At 39.9% G+C, this 14,521-nt stretch overlaps 1 protein-coding gene across 3 annotated transcripts in view; it reads left to right on the top strand.

Moving 5' to 3' along the window:
• The first annotated feature begins 464 nt into the window (after nucleotides 1-464).
• LOC138042110 (short transient receptor potential channel 5-like) overlaps nucleotides 465-14,521 on the top strand; it is a 47,832-nt gene continuing 33,775 nt past the window's right edge. For 2 of the 3 annotated variants that reach the window (XM_068887864.1, XM_068887866.1), the window contains exons 1-3: nucleotides 465-577; nucleotides 7,332-7,493; nucleotides 13,551-13,634. In XM_068887864.1, coding sequence (XP_068743965.1) covers nucleotides 7,430-7,493; nucleotides 13,551-13,634 — 148 coding nt within the window. In that variant the 5' untranslated portion in view covers nucleotides 465-577; nucleotides 7,332-7,429. The remainder of the gene's footprint in view (nucleotides 578-7,331; nucleotides 7,494-13,550; nucleotides 13,635-14,521) is intronic. The other variant, XM_068887865.1, reaches the window with a different exon arrangement.

Here is a 14,521-nt window from a genome sequence, read left to right as displayed (position 1 = left end):
CGATATTCCTGTCTATTTTTAACTCGTTAGTTCAGGCACATTTCGACTACTGCTCTGTCGTGTGGGACAATTGCAACAAAACCCTCGCAGACAAGCTCCAAAAACTACAAAATCGTGCTGCGAGGGTTTTGACCGGCCTTTTCTAGCTATGACACTGATTCCAACGTACTTATTCAAACATTGGGCTTGAAAAAACTCGAAAACGAGCGCAAATTCCAAAAAACTGGCCTGGTCTACAAATCACTTCATGGTTTTGCCCCTGAATATCTTTGCAATATGTTTGTGGACCGTGACAGCTTGACTACCTTTCCTTAAGGGACTCCGAGTGCAAATTGGTGATTCGAAAGCCGCGCACTAATTATATGAAAATTTTCTTTTGGTTATAGTGGCGCGGTTCTATATCATTGGTTAAAAGAGCATAAATAATCGTGCTGCACGTGCAGCACGGATTTTAGCTCATATTTTTGCGGTTCTCTGCATGGCGAGGACGTGAAATTAGAGACTTTTAGATCCACGTTTGCGGCTAACCTCAAACTGCTGGAAGTCACATGACTAGCGCTTGCCGTCACGTTCGAGGGTAAGTTTTGACGTTTTCAACGGCGGAAGGTAGGTTTTCACGTAAGTAATTTACCTCAGCTCTTTATGGCATGGAAGTTACCTTATCCCACGTATGAACGGGGCAGATATAAAAAGCAACTTTTTATCTTTCATTTCATGTGAACTAACAATCAAAAGAGTCGTGGTTTTATTTATTTCGTTGACTGAAACATCAACGCTGAGCATCGAGGAAATTCAATATGGCGGCCTCCGCAGCTTTGCAGTTGTGTACTTAAACCTAAATGCACGAACTATCACAACTTCTAACGCCAAACCGCAAATCTCAAACCTCAGTTTGCGGTTAGCCGTAAACGTGCATCTAAAGGTCTCTATTACTGTATTTTCGGTTTTAAAGACAACGTGAACATGCAACAGAGAATCTTTCATTCTCTATTTTCAGTCTGAAACCGCTCGTACCAATTTATTTTTAGGATACTTCGCCCACATTGTACGAAGTGAACGAGGTGGAATAATCGCGAAAGACTTTTACAAGAGCAAAGTTCTATTTTGAGGTGACGTTTTCGTCGACGTCGCCGTCGTAGATCTTAAGGTCCTTAATGCGCGGCTTTCGCAGCGAGAGGTGCCCAGTCCAGAGATCTACAGACATAATCTCATTAATCTGGAGAGAAAAAAAGTAAACACTTGGTATAAAAATTGTGATGTTTCAAGATTACGGGCCGAGCTTAACATAAAAAAACAGACGCCATGAAAGTTTCGCAATGAGAGAGACGTTTATTATAACACAGGAATGATTCACATGGAATCGCGGAACCGCAAACTGATTATGTATTTTACAAACGAGTATGTAACAAAAATAATAATGAAAATGAAAATTCAAGCGATAACAAGAATGAGAATGATAGTAAGGGTAGAATCAGTCACTAAATACGTTGGTTCAAGAGGCAATATCGTTTTTGCTCTTGCAAATGCTCTTGTTTTTCTTCCACAAGACGTTCAGTGACTGAAGTCACGTATTTTTTTAATCCGAATTTAATGCACACAGCAAAATAAAAAATATAACATTAAAATATAGGCTATAATATTCTCTATTGTTAGTAATACGCCCGCGTTTGCTGCCGCCAGGTGACTGTGGTAGTTATGGCTATGCAAATTAAGACAACTGTCAAAAGCTGAAAAACAATTAGTATACCCTTCTGAAAAGGTACTGCTTGAGAAGGATCGTATTTTAAAGATATTGAATGGGAGCAGTTTTCAAATGACTGACGAAAGTAATTACGTGATTGCAATTGCTACGCTTTGCGATTCGGTTTAAACAAGGAAAACAAAAACCAATCTCTATTTGCACGTGCGATTTTTCCCGCTCTTTGAGCAACTTGCGTGGAATTGCTACGAATTTGGATTGGTTCTTTGCGCTGTTTGCACCTGCTGTGATTGGTCGAAGTAATTACTTTGGTATTTGTTTTCCGACAACCAATTGAAAACCAGTCTATTACCCACCGATTCTGATAGCATACATTCGAAATTTTGATTACAGTTAGTGTACGTGTCAAAAGTGCGACAACGGTTATTATTAGTACAAAGGTCGACATATTATCTTATTACAAATAGAAACCGTCATTTACTTCAAAGTGCGACCGCTATTTTATCACAAATTGCGACAAGTGTTATGAGAAAGAGAGACATGTATGAGGCCCTGGCAGGGTGGGGTCCCGTGTCGCTTGTCTGAATTTTAAAAAGTCTCGTATCGGTGCTTTGTCAATGTTTCACGTTGCTGTGACCGTTGCTGTTGGAAATTTAAAGAAAGGATGTCGTTTGTCGCGATTTCACTTTTAAGTGCTGTCGCTACTTTTTACGCCATGTCGCTTGAGCCTCATGTATTGCAAACTCACGTCTGAGACAATTTTATTAAAAAGTTGCGACGGGTATTACAATGGATGAGAATTATGAATTGACACAATAGTATTTTGCGCGTGTTGCCATCTATATTGACTGGCACTAAAATGATGTAAACATTAACACTGTATTCTAGAATTTCCAAAGCAGTGGTCTGCTTAAGAGAGTGCCACCTAATCAGGTATTTTTTCCAATAACGAATAGATTTTAGTTATTCAGGAATCAAATTAGCAAAGTCTAAGATTGGTGGTAGCCATAATAGTTTTGAGATAGAAATAGTGGACGATTACAAATTTCTATTCATGCAAATTGCATCCTTCATCGGGGCCCTGAAACGCATGTGCACACGACCTTTTGTTCCAGCCTCGATATTCCTGTCTATTTTTAACTCGTTAGTTCAGACACATTTCGACTACTGCTCTGTCGTGTGGGACAATTAATATTGCAACAAAACCCTCGCAGACAAGCTCCAAAAACTACAAAATCGTGCTGCGAGGGCTCTGACCGGCCTTTTCTAGCTATGACACTGATTCCGTACTTATTCAAACATTGGGCTTGAAAAAACTCGAAAACGAGCGCAAATTCCAAAAAGCTGGCATGGTCTACAAATCACTTCATGGTTTAGCCCCTGAATATCTTTGTAATATCTTTGTGGACCGTGACAGCTTGGCTACCTTTCCTTAAGAGACTCCGAGTGCAAACTGGTGATTCGAAAGTCGCGCACTAATTATATGAAAAATTTCTTTTGGTTATATAGTGGCGCGGTTCTATGGAATAGCCCGCCTGTCGAACTGCAGCAACCAGATACTCTGGGTGCATTTCGTTCAGGCTGCAGTGGTTTCTTTTAGCTATAATTAGTATTTTAAAACAGTCACACGGCATTCCTGGAAAGCAGGTTTCCAGGAGCGACTCAATAATCCTGTTTTCACATCGTTTGAATTTATGGAATCCCTACTTAATACTACCTCATACGTGCTACGTATTATTGTTGTTTACCGACCTCCTGGCTCTACTGAGAATGGCGCTACAACTGCCCTAATTTTCAGACGTATTTTCTACTATGCTGGAAGGCTTAGTTTTCACTGCCAAGTAATCTATTTGTAACCGGTGACTTTCAGTTTCACATCAACAATCCTTTCGCCAGACACAGCTCGTCAATTTTTGGATCTGCTAAATTGCTCTAATCTGCATGTCCTAAACGCCGTGTTACCTACTCACCAAAATAATAACATCCTAGATCTTATCCTAGTTAGAACTGATGAACGGACTGCCCTAAACCAGTTATCTCAGATCACTTTGCTGTGCATTGCAACCTGCCTATCAGCAAACCCCAAGATAGTCTCTACTACACGGAAACTACACAATATAAACTTACAAAGTTTTGTACAAGATATATCCTCGTTTATTTTGTTTAACTCACCTCCATCAAACCTAACTGAACCGTGTGACCAGTGTAATAGTGACCTATCTGCTATCTTGGATAAACATGCACCCTTGCGTGCGAAGATAATCACAATCTGGCCCAAGGTTCCTTGGTATAATGATTATATCAGAGAACAGAAGAGAATCTGTTGTCGTCTTGAACGCAGTTGGCGCCATTCTCATACTAAAACTGATCATCCAGCCTTCATTCATCAGTGTACTGTCGTGAAACAATCCATATACACCTCGAAAATGAATTATCACTCTGATGTTATCAATAAAGCCGGTGTCGATAGAAAAGCTCTTTTCCGCAATGTTGAACGTCTTTTACATACAAGGCCAGAGAATTTTTTTCCATCGTGCTCGTCAGTTGCAGCATTAGCAAACAGTTTCGCTGAATTCTTCGAAACTACGATTATTGACATTCAAGATCAAATTAAAGTTCTCGTAACTCCTGATCTCTCCAACTAAATAATTTTTCACCTTCATCTACTGATGAATTGTCTGCGATTACTCATAAGGTTGTCTTAAAATCATGCATCTTAGACCCACTTCCTTATCCACTGATGAAAGAATACTTTAAAATGTTTCTACCGACACTTTGCAAGGTCGTTAACTTATCTCTGGAATCTGGTTATCTGCCTTCTTCTCCTAAAACTGCTGTCCTTACACCTCTCCTCAAGAAACCTTCTTTAGATCACGAAATCGTTAGAAATTACATATCGACCTCAAACCTTACAGTAGTCTCAAAAATCATTGAAAAAGTCGTGGCTGTGCGCTTTAATGAGTACATGCCAAGTAACCACCTTCAGGAGCCACTACAGTCGGCCTACAAACCTTTCCATAGCTGTGCAACTGCTCTTTCACGTGTGTATAATGATGTCATGCGTGCTATTGATAATCGTCAGTGCTTTATACTTTTTCTTCTTGATCTGTCTGCTGCCTTTGACACCGTCGCCCATCAAATCCTGCTTATAGATTAAACTCTAAATTTGGAATCAGCGGAATTGCTCTCAGTTGGTTTTAATCTTGCTTACTGATCGAACTCAATCTGTTCTGATTAATGGGAATAAATCACAACCTCGTAAAATCAGTTGTGGAGTACCCCAAGATTGTGCGCTTGGGCCTATTCTCTATTTACTGTATACTGTACCATTAGCTGACTTATTTCGACACCATAACTTGCAATTTCACATCTATGCTGACGATACGCAACTTTACGTTTCCTTTTCAACAAAAAAAATCTGGTTAATAACCTGGAACTGACTGAAGCTGTTGAACTTATCGAGCTATGCCTGACTGATTTGAACAAATGGATGAGTATCAACAAACTAAAATTGAATAAAGAAAAAACTGAGTTCCTATTTATTCACTCACGATTTAGACTACAGCAATGCTTGTCATCAATCTGCTTTGGTCAGGACACCGTCCAGCCTTCTCAAACTGCCAGGAATATTGGTGTCAGTTTTGACAGTACCATGTCAATACTGCCTCAAATTAATACTGTATGTAACTCTGCATTCTATCACCTTCGTAATCTATCACGTATCAGAAAATCTATACCAACTGAAATTGCATGCCTTTATCTCATCCAAACATCCCTTCTGTAATATGTGCAAAACGCCGCTGCTTAATTAATAACATTTTCCTCGAAATACAAAGGTACCATAGTACTCCCATCTTGGAAGATCTACACTGGTCATCAATTACTGAACACATAAAGTTTAAGATTTTAACTCTCACTTTCAAGCTTTGCATGATTTGTCTCCGTCGTACATACAACAACTGGTAAGTCTCTACCGTCTTTCAAGAACCCTTCGCTCGTTTACATCGCTCAGTCTTAACCTTACCAGCTCCAGGTGATCTGGTGACGTAATTTGGAGGACTGGGAAGAAAAATTTTAACTCCGTATCCCACAACCGAGCACGGCCTTAGGTGTTGTTTCCAAACTCCCTGCAGTATTTCCATGGCCAAAACTCAACAGATCATTCAGTGTCTACCACATTTCCTGTTACTGAAAGAACATTCAAGTAGACCCGACAAGCTCTAATCTCGCCTCTGCCATGTTAAATTCGAAAATAAGGCCGCGCGCGTTTGTGGGATACGGCGTTAAAATTTTTCTCCCCAGTCCTCCGAATTACATTTAAAATTTAAAAAGAAAAGGTTGAACCGAAGCAATCTTATTGAAGGATACCAAAATGTATTGAGTGCAAAAAGTGTTGAATGCAAAATCGGAAGTTGAACAATAAAAAAGTATATTGAACCTAAATGTATGCGTTGAATTGAACTAAAATAGACTCTTTGAATTGAAATATCCATTTATTGAATATCGCTATAATTGGCTTCCCATATTGACGCTAAACGGATATGTGTATAATTTTTAGCTATTTTTATACGGCCAACAAAGTCAATCATGATTCGGACACACTTAACATAACATAAAATTCGGGATCATCACGCGATTTTTAAAGATAAGTTGGTTATTTTCAATGTGTAATGGATTATACTTTTCAAGATGTTTGCCACCCTATCCTCGAAGCATAATAAAGGTATTCGCACCTGTTTTTGTTGGGAACAGATCAATTAAAATAAGGAGGAGACACACCCACGCCAGACCCGCCTTGCGCATGCGCACACCCATATCACCCGGGAAGTGGCAGCTGCGTTGCTGTTTCGGCCTTATTTGGCCTCATCAAAACAGATGTCTATGATTGTCATAGCGTGTGTAATATGGCTGTGCGCATGTGTTTGCAAGTCTGTCCGTCTTGCTTTTATGCACGTTGGAATAGTTCAGGCTATGTCGAAAAGCATGCGAAGAATAACAATTTTTTCGTTTTATTGATCTGTTTTACGAATGGTGCTTTAGATGACATGAGCAAAGTCTCGGAGATATTTTTAGGGAGGGAGTACTGCGGTACTTCGAAGAATTTCATTATCTCATAAAGAACCATGTTTCCATAAGACAATGGCTCGTTTGATCATGACAAGTGCATAAGGCTTTTTGCATCGCACGTTCGTGGTGTTGGATTTATTTGGTTATGCTCTCTGCAAATTGTTTCTTGCTTTCGCAAGAGCTTTTAAAAAAATATATATCCCTTTTTCATTTTCAGTCTCTCGCCTAAAGAGCCCGCTTTCCGAACAGCTGCAACCATATGAATTTTCCAAGGCATTGTTATGAGAATCAGCTGTATGGCAAAATCACGCAACAACAAAACAGAGCGTGACAAAATGATTCCGTGATCCGCAGTTCGTATGCGCATTATGCGCATTACCCATATGGATGGCACTTAATGCGTACTCTCATGAAACTAAATATTTTAATAATTAACAATTGAAGTCCGAGAATAATTGCCTTTTACATCTCCATGTCACAGCATGACCTATATTGGCTTTAATAATTTGTAAAACGTCATAATTATTCAAGACTAAATAGTACTCTCTTTTACTCAATTATCTAGACGGCCTTTAATCACTTACTAAAGGAAGATCCAAAACAGAAGCCACTGTAAACAAGTCTAGTTCCTGCACAAAAAGTTTCTCCTTACGGAGTGAAGCCATGGCGTCCGTTAGTGAGGGTCTTATCAATGATCCGGGCTTTACCCAAGTAACTGAAGAAACAAGTAAGTACATCCGCTGTACAAAAGTATATTTTATGTTTTAAGTCGCATTATGCAAGTTGAAGAATTATCCTCAATATCAAAGTTCAAGTATGAATATTTCTGCTGTTAATCCTATTCTTACACTTTTAACCCCTTTTAAAGACTTTTAAGATCTCAATCTGTACTTAGATCCGAATTTTTCTTTTCTTAACCCCAAGATGACATTGGAGACCCTAACATTATTGCCATCGGTTCAAACAAAAAGACATGACAAAAATTTAATGATAAAAGTGCCAGGTGATCGTAACAACCCTGAGGCAGCTTTATCACCGGACATTTTTCTTTTCCCTTTTTGTTTTGTTTTGTCGTTCTTGTAACATGAAGTCGTAATCACGCTATGGGTCTTTTAACTTAAGGACAATTAATGAAATGGAACTTCAGGAAATGTGGGTTTTACTCGACAAAGCCTCGATAAATTTCCCCACGCGAAAACAAAATTTGTTCGGCAGCTTGGTAAATTATTTGACGCTAGCTGTGAGCTGCGTCAAATTTAACGAAAATTTCTATTTTTAACTCCATGAATCGAGGCTGTTTATCAGGCAAAGTTGTGTGCTGTCCGGAGTTAGCGAAATTGGATCTAGTTCGCTGTTTTGGTCTTAACGTTTGTTTTTTTTTTTGTTCTTAACTATGAAGAGTATGCCATATAATTCTATAGGGACCAAAAAAAAAAAAAATTATAGTAGCTTTAAGGAATCACATTAGGCCTATAACTAAAGATGAAGAGGGTGAAAAAATGAGTTAAACAAATTGAAACTTCACAACTCGCTAACTAGTATCGTTCGAGTTGCATTTTCAAAGATGATAAAGAGCGATTATAAAGTTCTACGTCATGGGCGTCGCCTAGTTTTAACCAGGAAACGGAAAATTCCTGCTGTGTAAAATCTCACGCAATTCTCCATCTTTAGGGGCATAATTTCAATCCGACACAATTCTCAGGGGGACGTTTATAAAAAGGAGCTCCAGACAATAATTTGTCGGACAGCGGCGCTTGGTTTCTCAACTACTGAACTTTAAAGTCCGTTTGAGTGCACCAAAACAATGTAGGCTTATAAAAGACAAAACAATTCCCCCATACCAGATTTTCGAATCGAGAAGGATTTTCGCTGAAGCGACTGTCGAAAGTACGGTCATGCAGCTAGTTCTTCCTTGCATGTAACTAACTTGGTTAAAGTAACCTTAAAAGGGCAGACTTGACAACTGAACATCCAAGTGAGTGTGTTTTTTTTTTTACGAATCGACTAATAATAATGCGCAATTCTACAGATGATCGGGTACGACATGACTTTGCCGAATTTTAAAATAAAAAAATTCGAAGAAATTTTTACAGGTAAAAACAATTAGGAATGATTTTTTCGATTCATGATTTATGACTTATGACTCATTTGAATTCTTTTTTTCGAAATTCGAAGTAACAGTCTACGCACGTGTAATATATAGAGAAGAAAGAATGATGTCGGGAAAGTTTTTGACTCCAGAACAGCTAAATAAGAAACAGCCGTGATAAAGAGGATGGCTTATTCTGCAGAAAAAATATTCTTTTTTTGATATAATTGTCAAGCAGGTACGTTTTTGTTTTCGCTCCAGCGAATAAGAAGTTAACAGTGAAGTGATCATGAATAATTAGTAAGGAGAGGAGAAATAACCTCGTTATAAATTTCCGGAGTTCAAAGAATTATGTATTCGATTAAAGTTTCCTTTTGTGTGGCGGAGACATTCGTGAAGAATTGAAAAACGTTCTTCTCGATTCTTCAATGACAGCAAAAATAAAAGTCTCGTTAATTAAGGATACTATAAACCAGCAAGCTTCAATAAGTCGAGTTTCAGCAGGGGCACCCAACGAATCTGTTCCTCACATTATCTGTTCCCCAGAGGAATCTTGCTGGCTGGCAAAAATACAGGTGTTTCGATGAGCTGGCTGGGAAATTTTGTTATTGATAGAGGTTTTGCCTGGGAATTACTGACTTTTTCTAGCATTTCAACCCGAGCTGGCTGTAGAAACTCTGAAGACTGAGGACGACCAAAAAAAAAGGACCCCTTCCCTCTCTCAGAGAATAGTCACAAACATACTACGGCTGGTCAGAGTAATTGCGCTTGCGGCTTTGTCGCTTTTGTTCGGTCGGTAACACTGAAAGAACTAATGATAGAGAAGAGTGATCCTTGTACATAACTGGACAATTTAAGCAATTTTCTCTTATAGACTCCTGCGGAAAATGAATAAGTAAAACAAAAAAAAACGTTTAAAGTAAAGCTGAGCTACAGTTTGAACACAACTTTCTTATAAAAAAAAAACAGCCTGTCTAACTATACTGCCAAAAAGCGACATTGAACTCTATTAACAGGCAGTTGCTATCGTTTCATTTTCGAGGAAGTTGAACGAAATGAGTTAATCATCATGAGCGTTAAATGCTGTCGCGTGTGTTGGTGCATGGCAAACAGTTTATTATGAATTAATGGTGGTGCTTTTTTAAAATAAAATATTCATAAGCTTCGAATGGACAAATTATAGCAATGAAATGAATATAATTTGCATCATCGACTGCCCCCCGGAGGGCTTTTTAGGGCCCATAAGCAGCTTAAGACACGGGCCGAAAGCACACATCTGGGGCCCGTTTCTCGAAATTCCTGAAAATTTACGGGCAGTTTTCGTGTTTCATAATTTAATTCGTTTGTATTTCAAGAACGGAGAGGATTTAAGTCGTCAAACTTCACAATCCTTTTTCTTTTCGTTACCTTAAAGACATGTTAAAAGGTCGGCTTTTCAAAACAAGCGGTTGGCAGTTTCATAAATGACTTGTCGGGCCCAAAACGATTTCGGGACTTTCGAGAAATGGACGCCAGGTGCCTCTTGCAGCCGTTAGAGGCTGGAAGTGTAGCCTTGTCAGTTCGCCTCGTAGCTATTCTAGTTCGCCCCCTCAAATATATAGTCGCATACTAACTATTTTAGTTTCATTACGGAAGATAGAAGTGATCTTCACACTAAACTGGAGAATTTAAGGTGCGTTTTCCCTGGTTTGCGCAAACCTACTGCGCATAATTTTTTGCGTCATTGGCGCGCGCATTAGCTCGCGCACATTGATAAAATGGCGGATTTTCACTGACGCCGAGCTTACTCTGTCAAGGAATGGTTATTGTCTTCTGAACGAGCTCGGTGACCCCCTCTTTTTAATGGTCTTATGTACTCGTAATGGATACACGGAAAACATGTTTTACGGAGAAAAAAAGTTGGATAATAGAAGTTGTAGTATTTAGATATAAATGACGTGAAAACTGTATTTGGAGCCAGACACTGAGTGTGAGGTGATGATGTAGCGGTCCAATTTGCTTACATTTTTTTGCAAGATCGAGCACTTTGAAATCACCTTACTGAAAGATTTTGCCCCGAACAAAAAAGTAGGGTTAAGTTTTCAGTAATATTCAGTTAGCTGCATGGGTTGCTATTTTTGTGTTCCGGTTGTTATGCAAATTTTGACAGAGAATGCTAGATTATGAAAAAAAAATCTACGGATAGATCGTTAAAAAAATCTTTATTTTGAGCGGTTATTTGGACATAAAGGATGAAAGGCTTAGCGAGAAATACTATTATATGTGAATAGTTTGGATAAAAAAATTTCGCGGGAATCGGGATGCGGCTGAAAGTGAGTTAAGCAATTGTAACTTAATAGACACCTCAAAAATTTAGGCGGCTTCAACTGGGTTCGAATCCATATGGTATCGCGGCTATGCCAACTGAGCTATGAAGCCACTCACCTAGGAGCAGGTCAATTTGTTGGACTCATGTATTCCCGTGGAAGAGCTGACGTATGAAAGAAATGTATATTTGAAGTGCAGGTTATATACGATAGGATAGATAGAAGTTGCGTAATGGCGAGTTGGCTATAACCTGGTCCAGTCTCATATCCAACTAGCGCGAATGAAATAATTGTCTTATTAAATTTCATCAAATTCTCAACTTGTCAGATGTTTTGTCCCGGGAAATTTTGCTTTCGCACACATTTTTCAGCTTGGCAACACTTGACTAGTCATGGGCTCTCGGTCACTTGAATCAATCAGTTTCCATATTAGGTCATACGGTGTATAAGCTGATAACCAAGATTTCCAACTTCCTGGTTCGCGAGCTTCTGTTTGCAGGCGACGCAGCCTTGGTCTCTCACAGCGAAGCCGGTCTCTAGAGTCTAATGGGCTGTTTCTCCAAGGCTTGCGAAGCGTTCTCTCTCTCATCATAAGTACAAAGAAAACTCAGTCTGTTGTCATGCCGAATCCCGCCTCCGTAAACGTTGTTGTCAACGGCAACAAGCTAGTAGTAGTTGAGAACTTTTGCTATCTGGGCTCGAATATCTCCAGTGACTGCTCTCCCGACAAGGAAATTCAATCAAGGATCGGGAAGGCTGCCATAACCTTCAGTCGTCTGAGATCCAGAGCCCGGAACAACCCCTACCCAACGGTGCACACAAAAGGCAACATCTATAAAGCGTGAGTGCTCAGCGTCCTCCTGTACGGTTCGGAAACGTGGTAAACGTACATGAGTCAGACAAGAGAAGAAGTTTTTAATGCCTTCCACATGTGCTGCCTGCGAAGGATCTTGGGTGTCACTTGGAGTGACAAGATCCGGAATGAGAATATTCTTTAGCTCACTGGCTGCAGTTCCCTTTCGCCAACTTGATGACTCGTCGCCTACGTTGGCCAAGACACTTTCTTAGGATGCCAGATGGACGTTTGCGAAAGGATATCCTCCACGGCGAACTAGCCTCTGGATGAAGGACAGTCGGAAGGCCAATGCTCAGCCTCAAAGACGTCGTCACGAGGGACCTCAGACAACTGGAAATTGGCGACGATTGGGAGGCATGTGCATAGAACCGGCAGCGTTGGCGCGCCCTACGTCACGAAGGTGCCGTTCTCCTCGACAGCGACGTCTCCTCGAGCAATCATCCTCTCCCTTATAGGTTTTGCCATTATATATAACCACGATTGAGTGCACCAATCAGAAAGTTACAACCGCAATATCCAAGATCGAAAATTGAAAAAAAACTATTAGCTGGAATAGTTAATGAATGAGGTGCCAAAGTAAATAAATTAACTAATTCTTTGATTCGGCCCCATCTGACTTACACTCTCATCAGCTGTGAGGGAATTATGATAAAAACTTAATGCCAAGGAAATAAAAATTAAAGGCAGTGTGACGGCTCGCGATCCCCTGGGTCTCGCAAGATTGCGAGGAGAGAACAGGAGTAAACTAAGGATAAGACAACGCACTTCACACCCCTTCCCACAAACCAAAAAACCTCAGCCAGTAAAGGGGCTTTCAACCAACTGCTTCTCGGTCCGCTTCTTGCTTCTGGTCTCCGGCGCCTTCTATCTTTCTCGGACTTTACTTGTCCTGTTCCTCTTTTATCAACTCCGGCGCTCAGTCTTTTCTTTTTCCTTTTCACTAAAGAGTCGTACAGTAATATTCTCCTCGGTCGTTCCTCCACCGTAGACAAAAGGGTTTTGTCTTGATGTACGGTTGGGGACTGCTAAAGACCTTCAGCATTGACTGTTTGAGCCTTTCTGCCCTCCACTTTCTTCTAAAATTTGCCTTCCTTCTTGTCAACAAACCTTGCGCTACTTCAACAACCAACCCACGCCCACGACTTTTTACATCTATATATAGTTAAACTAATTTATTCAAATTACGACAAAACATGGTTTTTTTGATGACTACATTACAACACTTAAAAGAAGTTCTATAACACTAAATCAGATTATACATAATACACTAGGGAATCGTACAATAGGTAGTCAACACTCACACTAACGAATAAGACGAGTGGCTAAGACTATCTACAAACTGGTGACAAAAAACAAAATAATTACGTGACAGGCAGCAACATATTTATGCACAGTTGTAAAATAATGTAAAGTTTACTAAGAGAGAACGCCAAGGTGTCTTTATATTTAAGTTGAGGTCAGTGTCTCATCAAACCGAAAAAATTCGCGGTTTATATCGAGGTAACTTACTCCTTTTTTCCTTTTTCCTCACAGCAGTTACGAAAGTGTCAGCACCCAGGAAAGCCAGGACCAAACTCAAGTTTTTGGATTTTTATACGTTCATGCGACACAAAAGAAGTAAGTATCCCCCCCACCCCCACCGCTGGTTCTTTGATCTGGATTCGAATCATGAATATATGATAGCGGTGAAACCAGCAATCAAAACCCCGTTTGGGACCTGGTAACGTGCGAGTTGACTCCCTTATATGGGCTATATTGGTATGTGAGGCCCCAAAGGGTATGCTTTTTTAGTCGTTTTGGTCTAAAATAGGGTACTGATTTTGACTATTTTGGTCTTGAATTGGGTATGAACTGAACTGGGTGTGTTTTCTGGAATAAGCTACTTCTTCATCATTAGGTGATGAGACCATCAACAAAAGCCCTTCTGAAATTGTTACGCCAACCGTGTAACAGCTGAAATATGTTCAAAATAGGGTATCAAATTTTTGGTCACGTCTGAAATAAGAAGAGAAAATCGCAGATTTTGGTCTGAAATGGGGTAAGGTTTTCAAGAAGCCGGCCTCATACCCCAACCTAATTTTTCTGGGAGTACATGACTAAGGCTGTTCCTAAACACAATGTATTAGTAATTGGCGGAGATATGAATGGAAAGATTGGCGCAAGTGATGCTAAGGGCCAGTCTACAACAAAAACACCAACGAGAATGGGCAACTACTCCTAAACTACGTGTTAGAATGCAATCTCAAACCGCTGAACACTAGTTTTAAAAAGCGCGAAGGTAAACTTTGGACTCATACATCATCATCTGGGTCCAAATGTCAAATAGATTATATCCTGATAAGCAACAAATGGTAAAACAGCGCTTTAAACTGCGAAGCATATACCACCTTCAGATGTTTTGTCCCGGGAAATTTGGCTTTCCGCACACATTTTTCAGCTTGGCAACACTTGACCAGTCATGGGCTCTCGGTCACTTGAATCAATCAGTTTCCATATTAGGTCAT

This window comes from Montipora capricornis, chromosome 3 (genome assembly GCF_036669925.1).
Source record: "Montipora capricornis isolate CH-2021 chromosome 3, ASM3666992v2, whole genome shotgun sequence".
Taxonomy (NCBI): Eukaryota; Metazoa; Cnidaria; class Anthozoa; order Scleractinia; family Acroporidae; genus Montipora; species Montipora capricornis.
The sequence above is the reverse complement of the archived record's forward strand: the minus strand, read 5'-3'. Positions and strand labels throughout refer to the sequence as shown.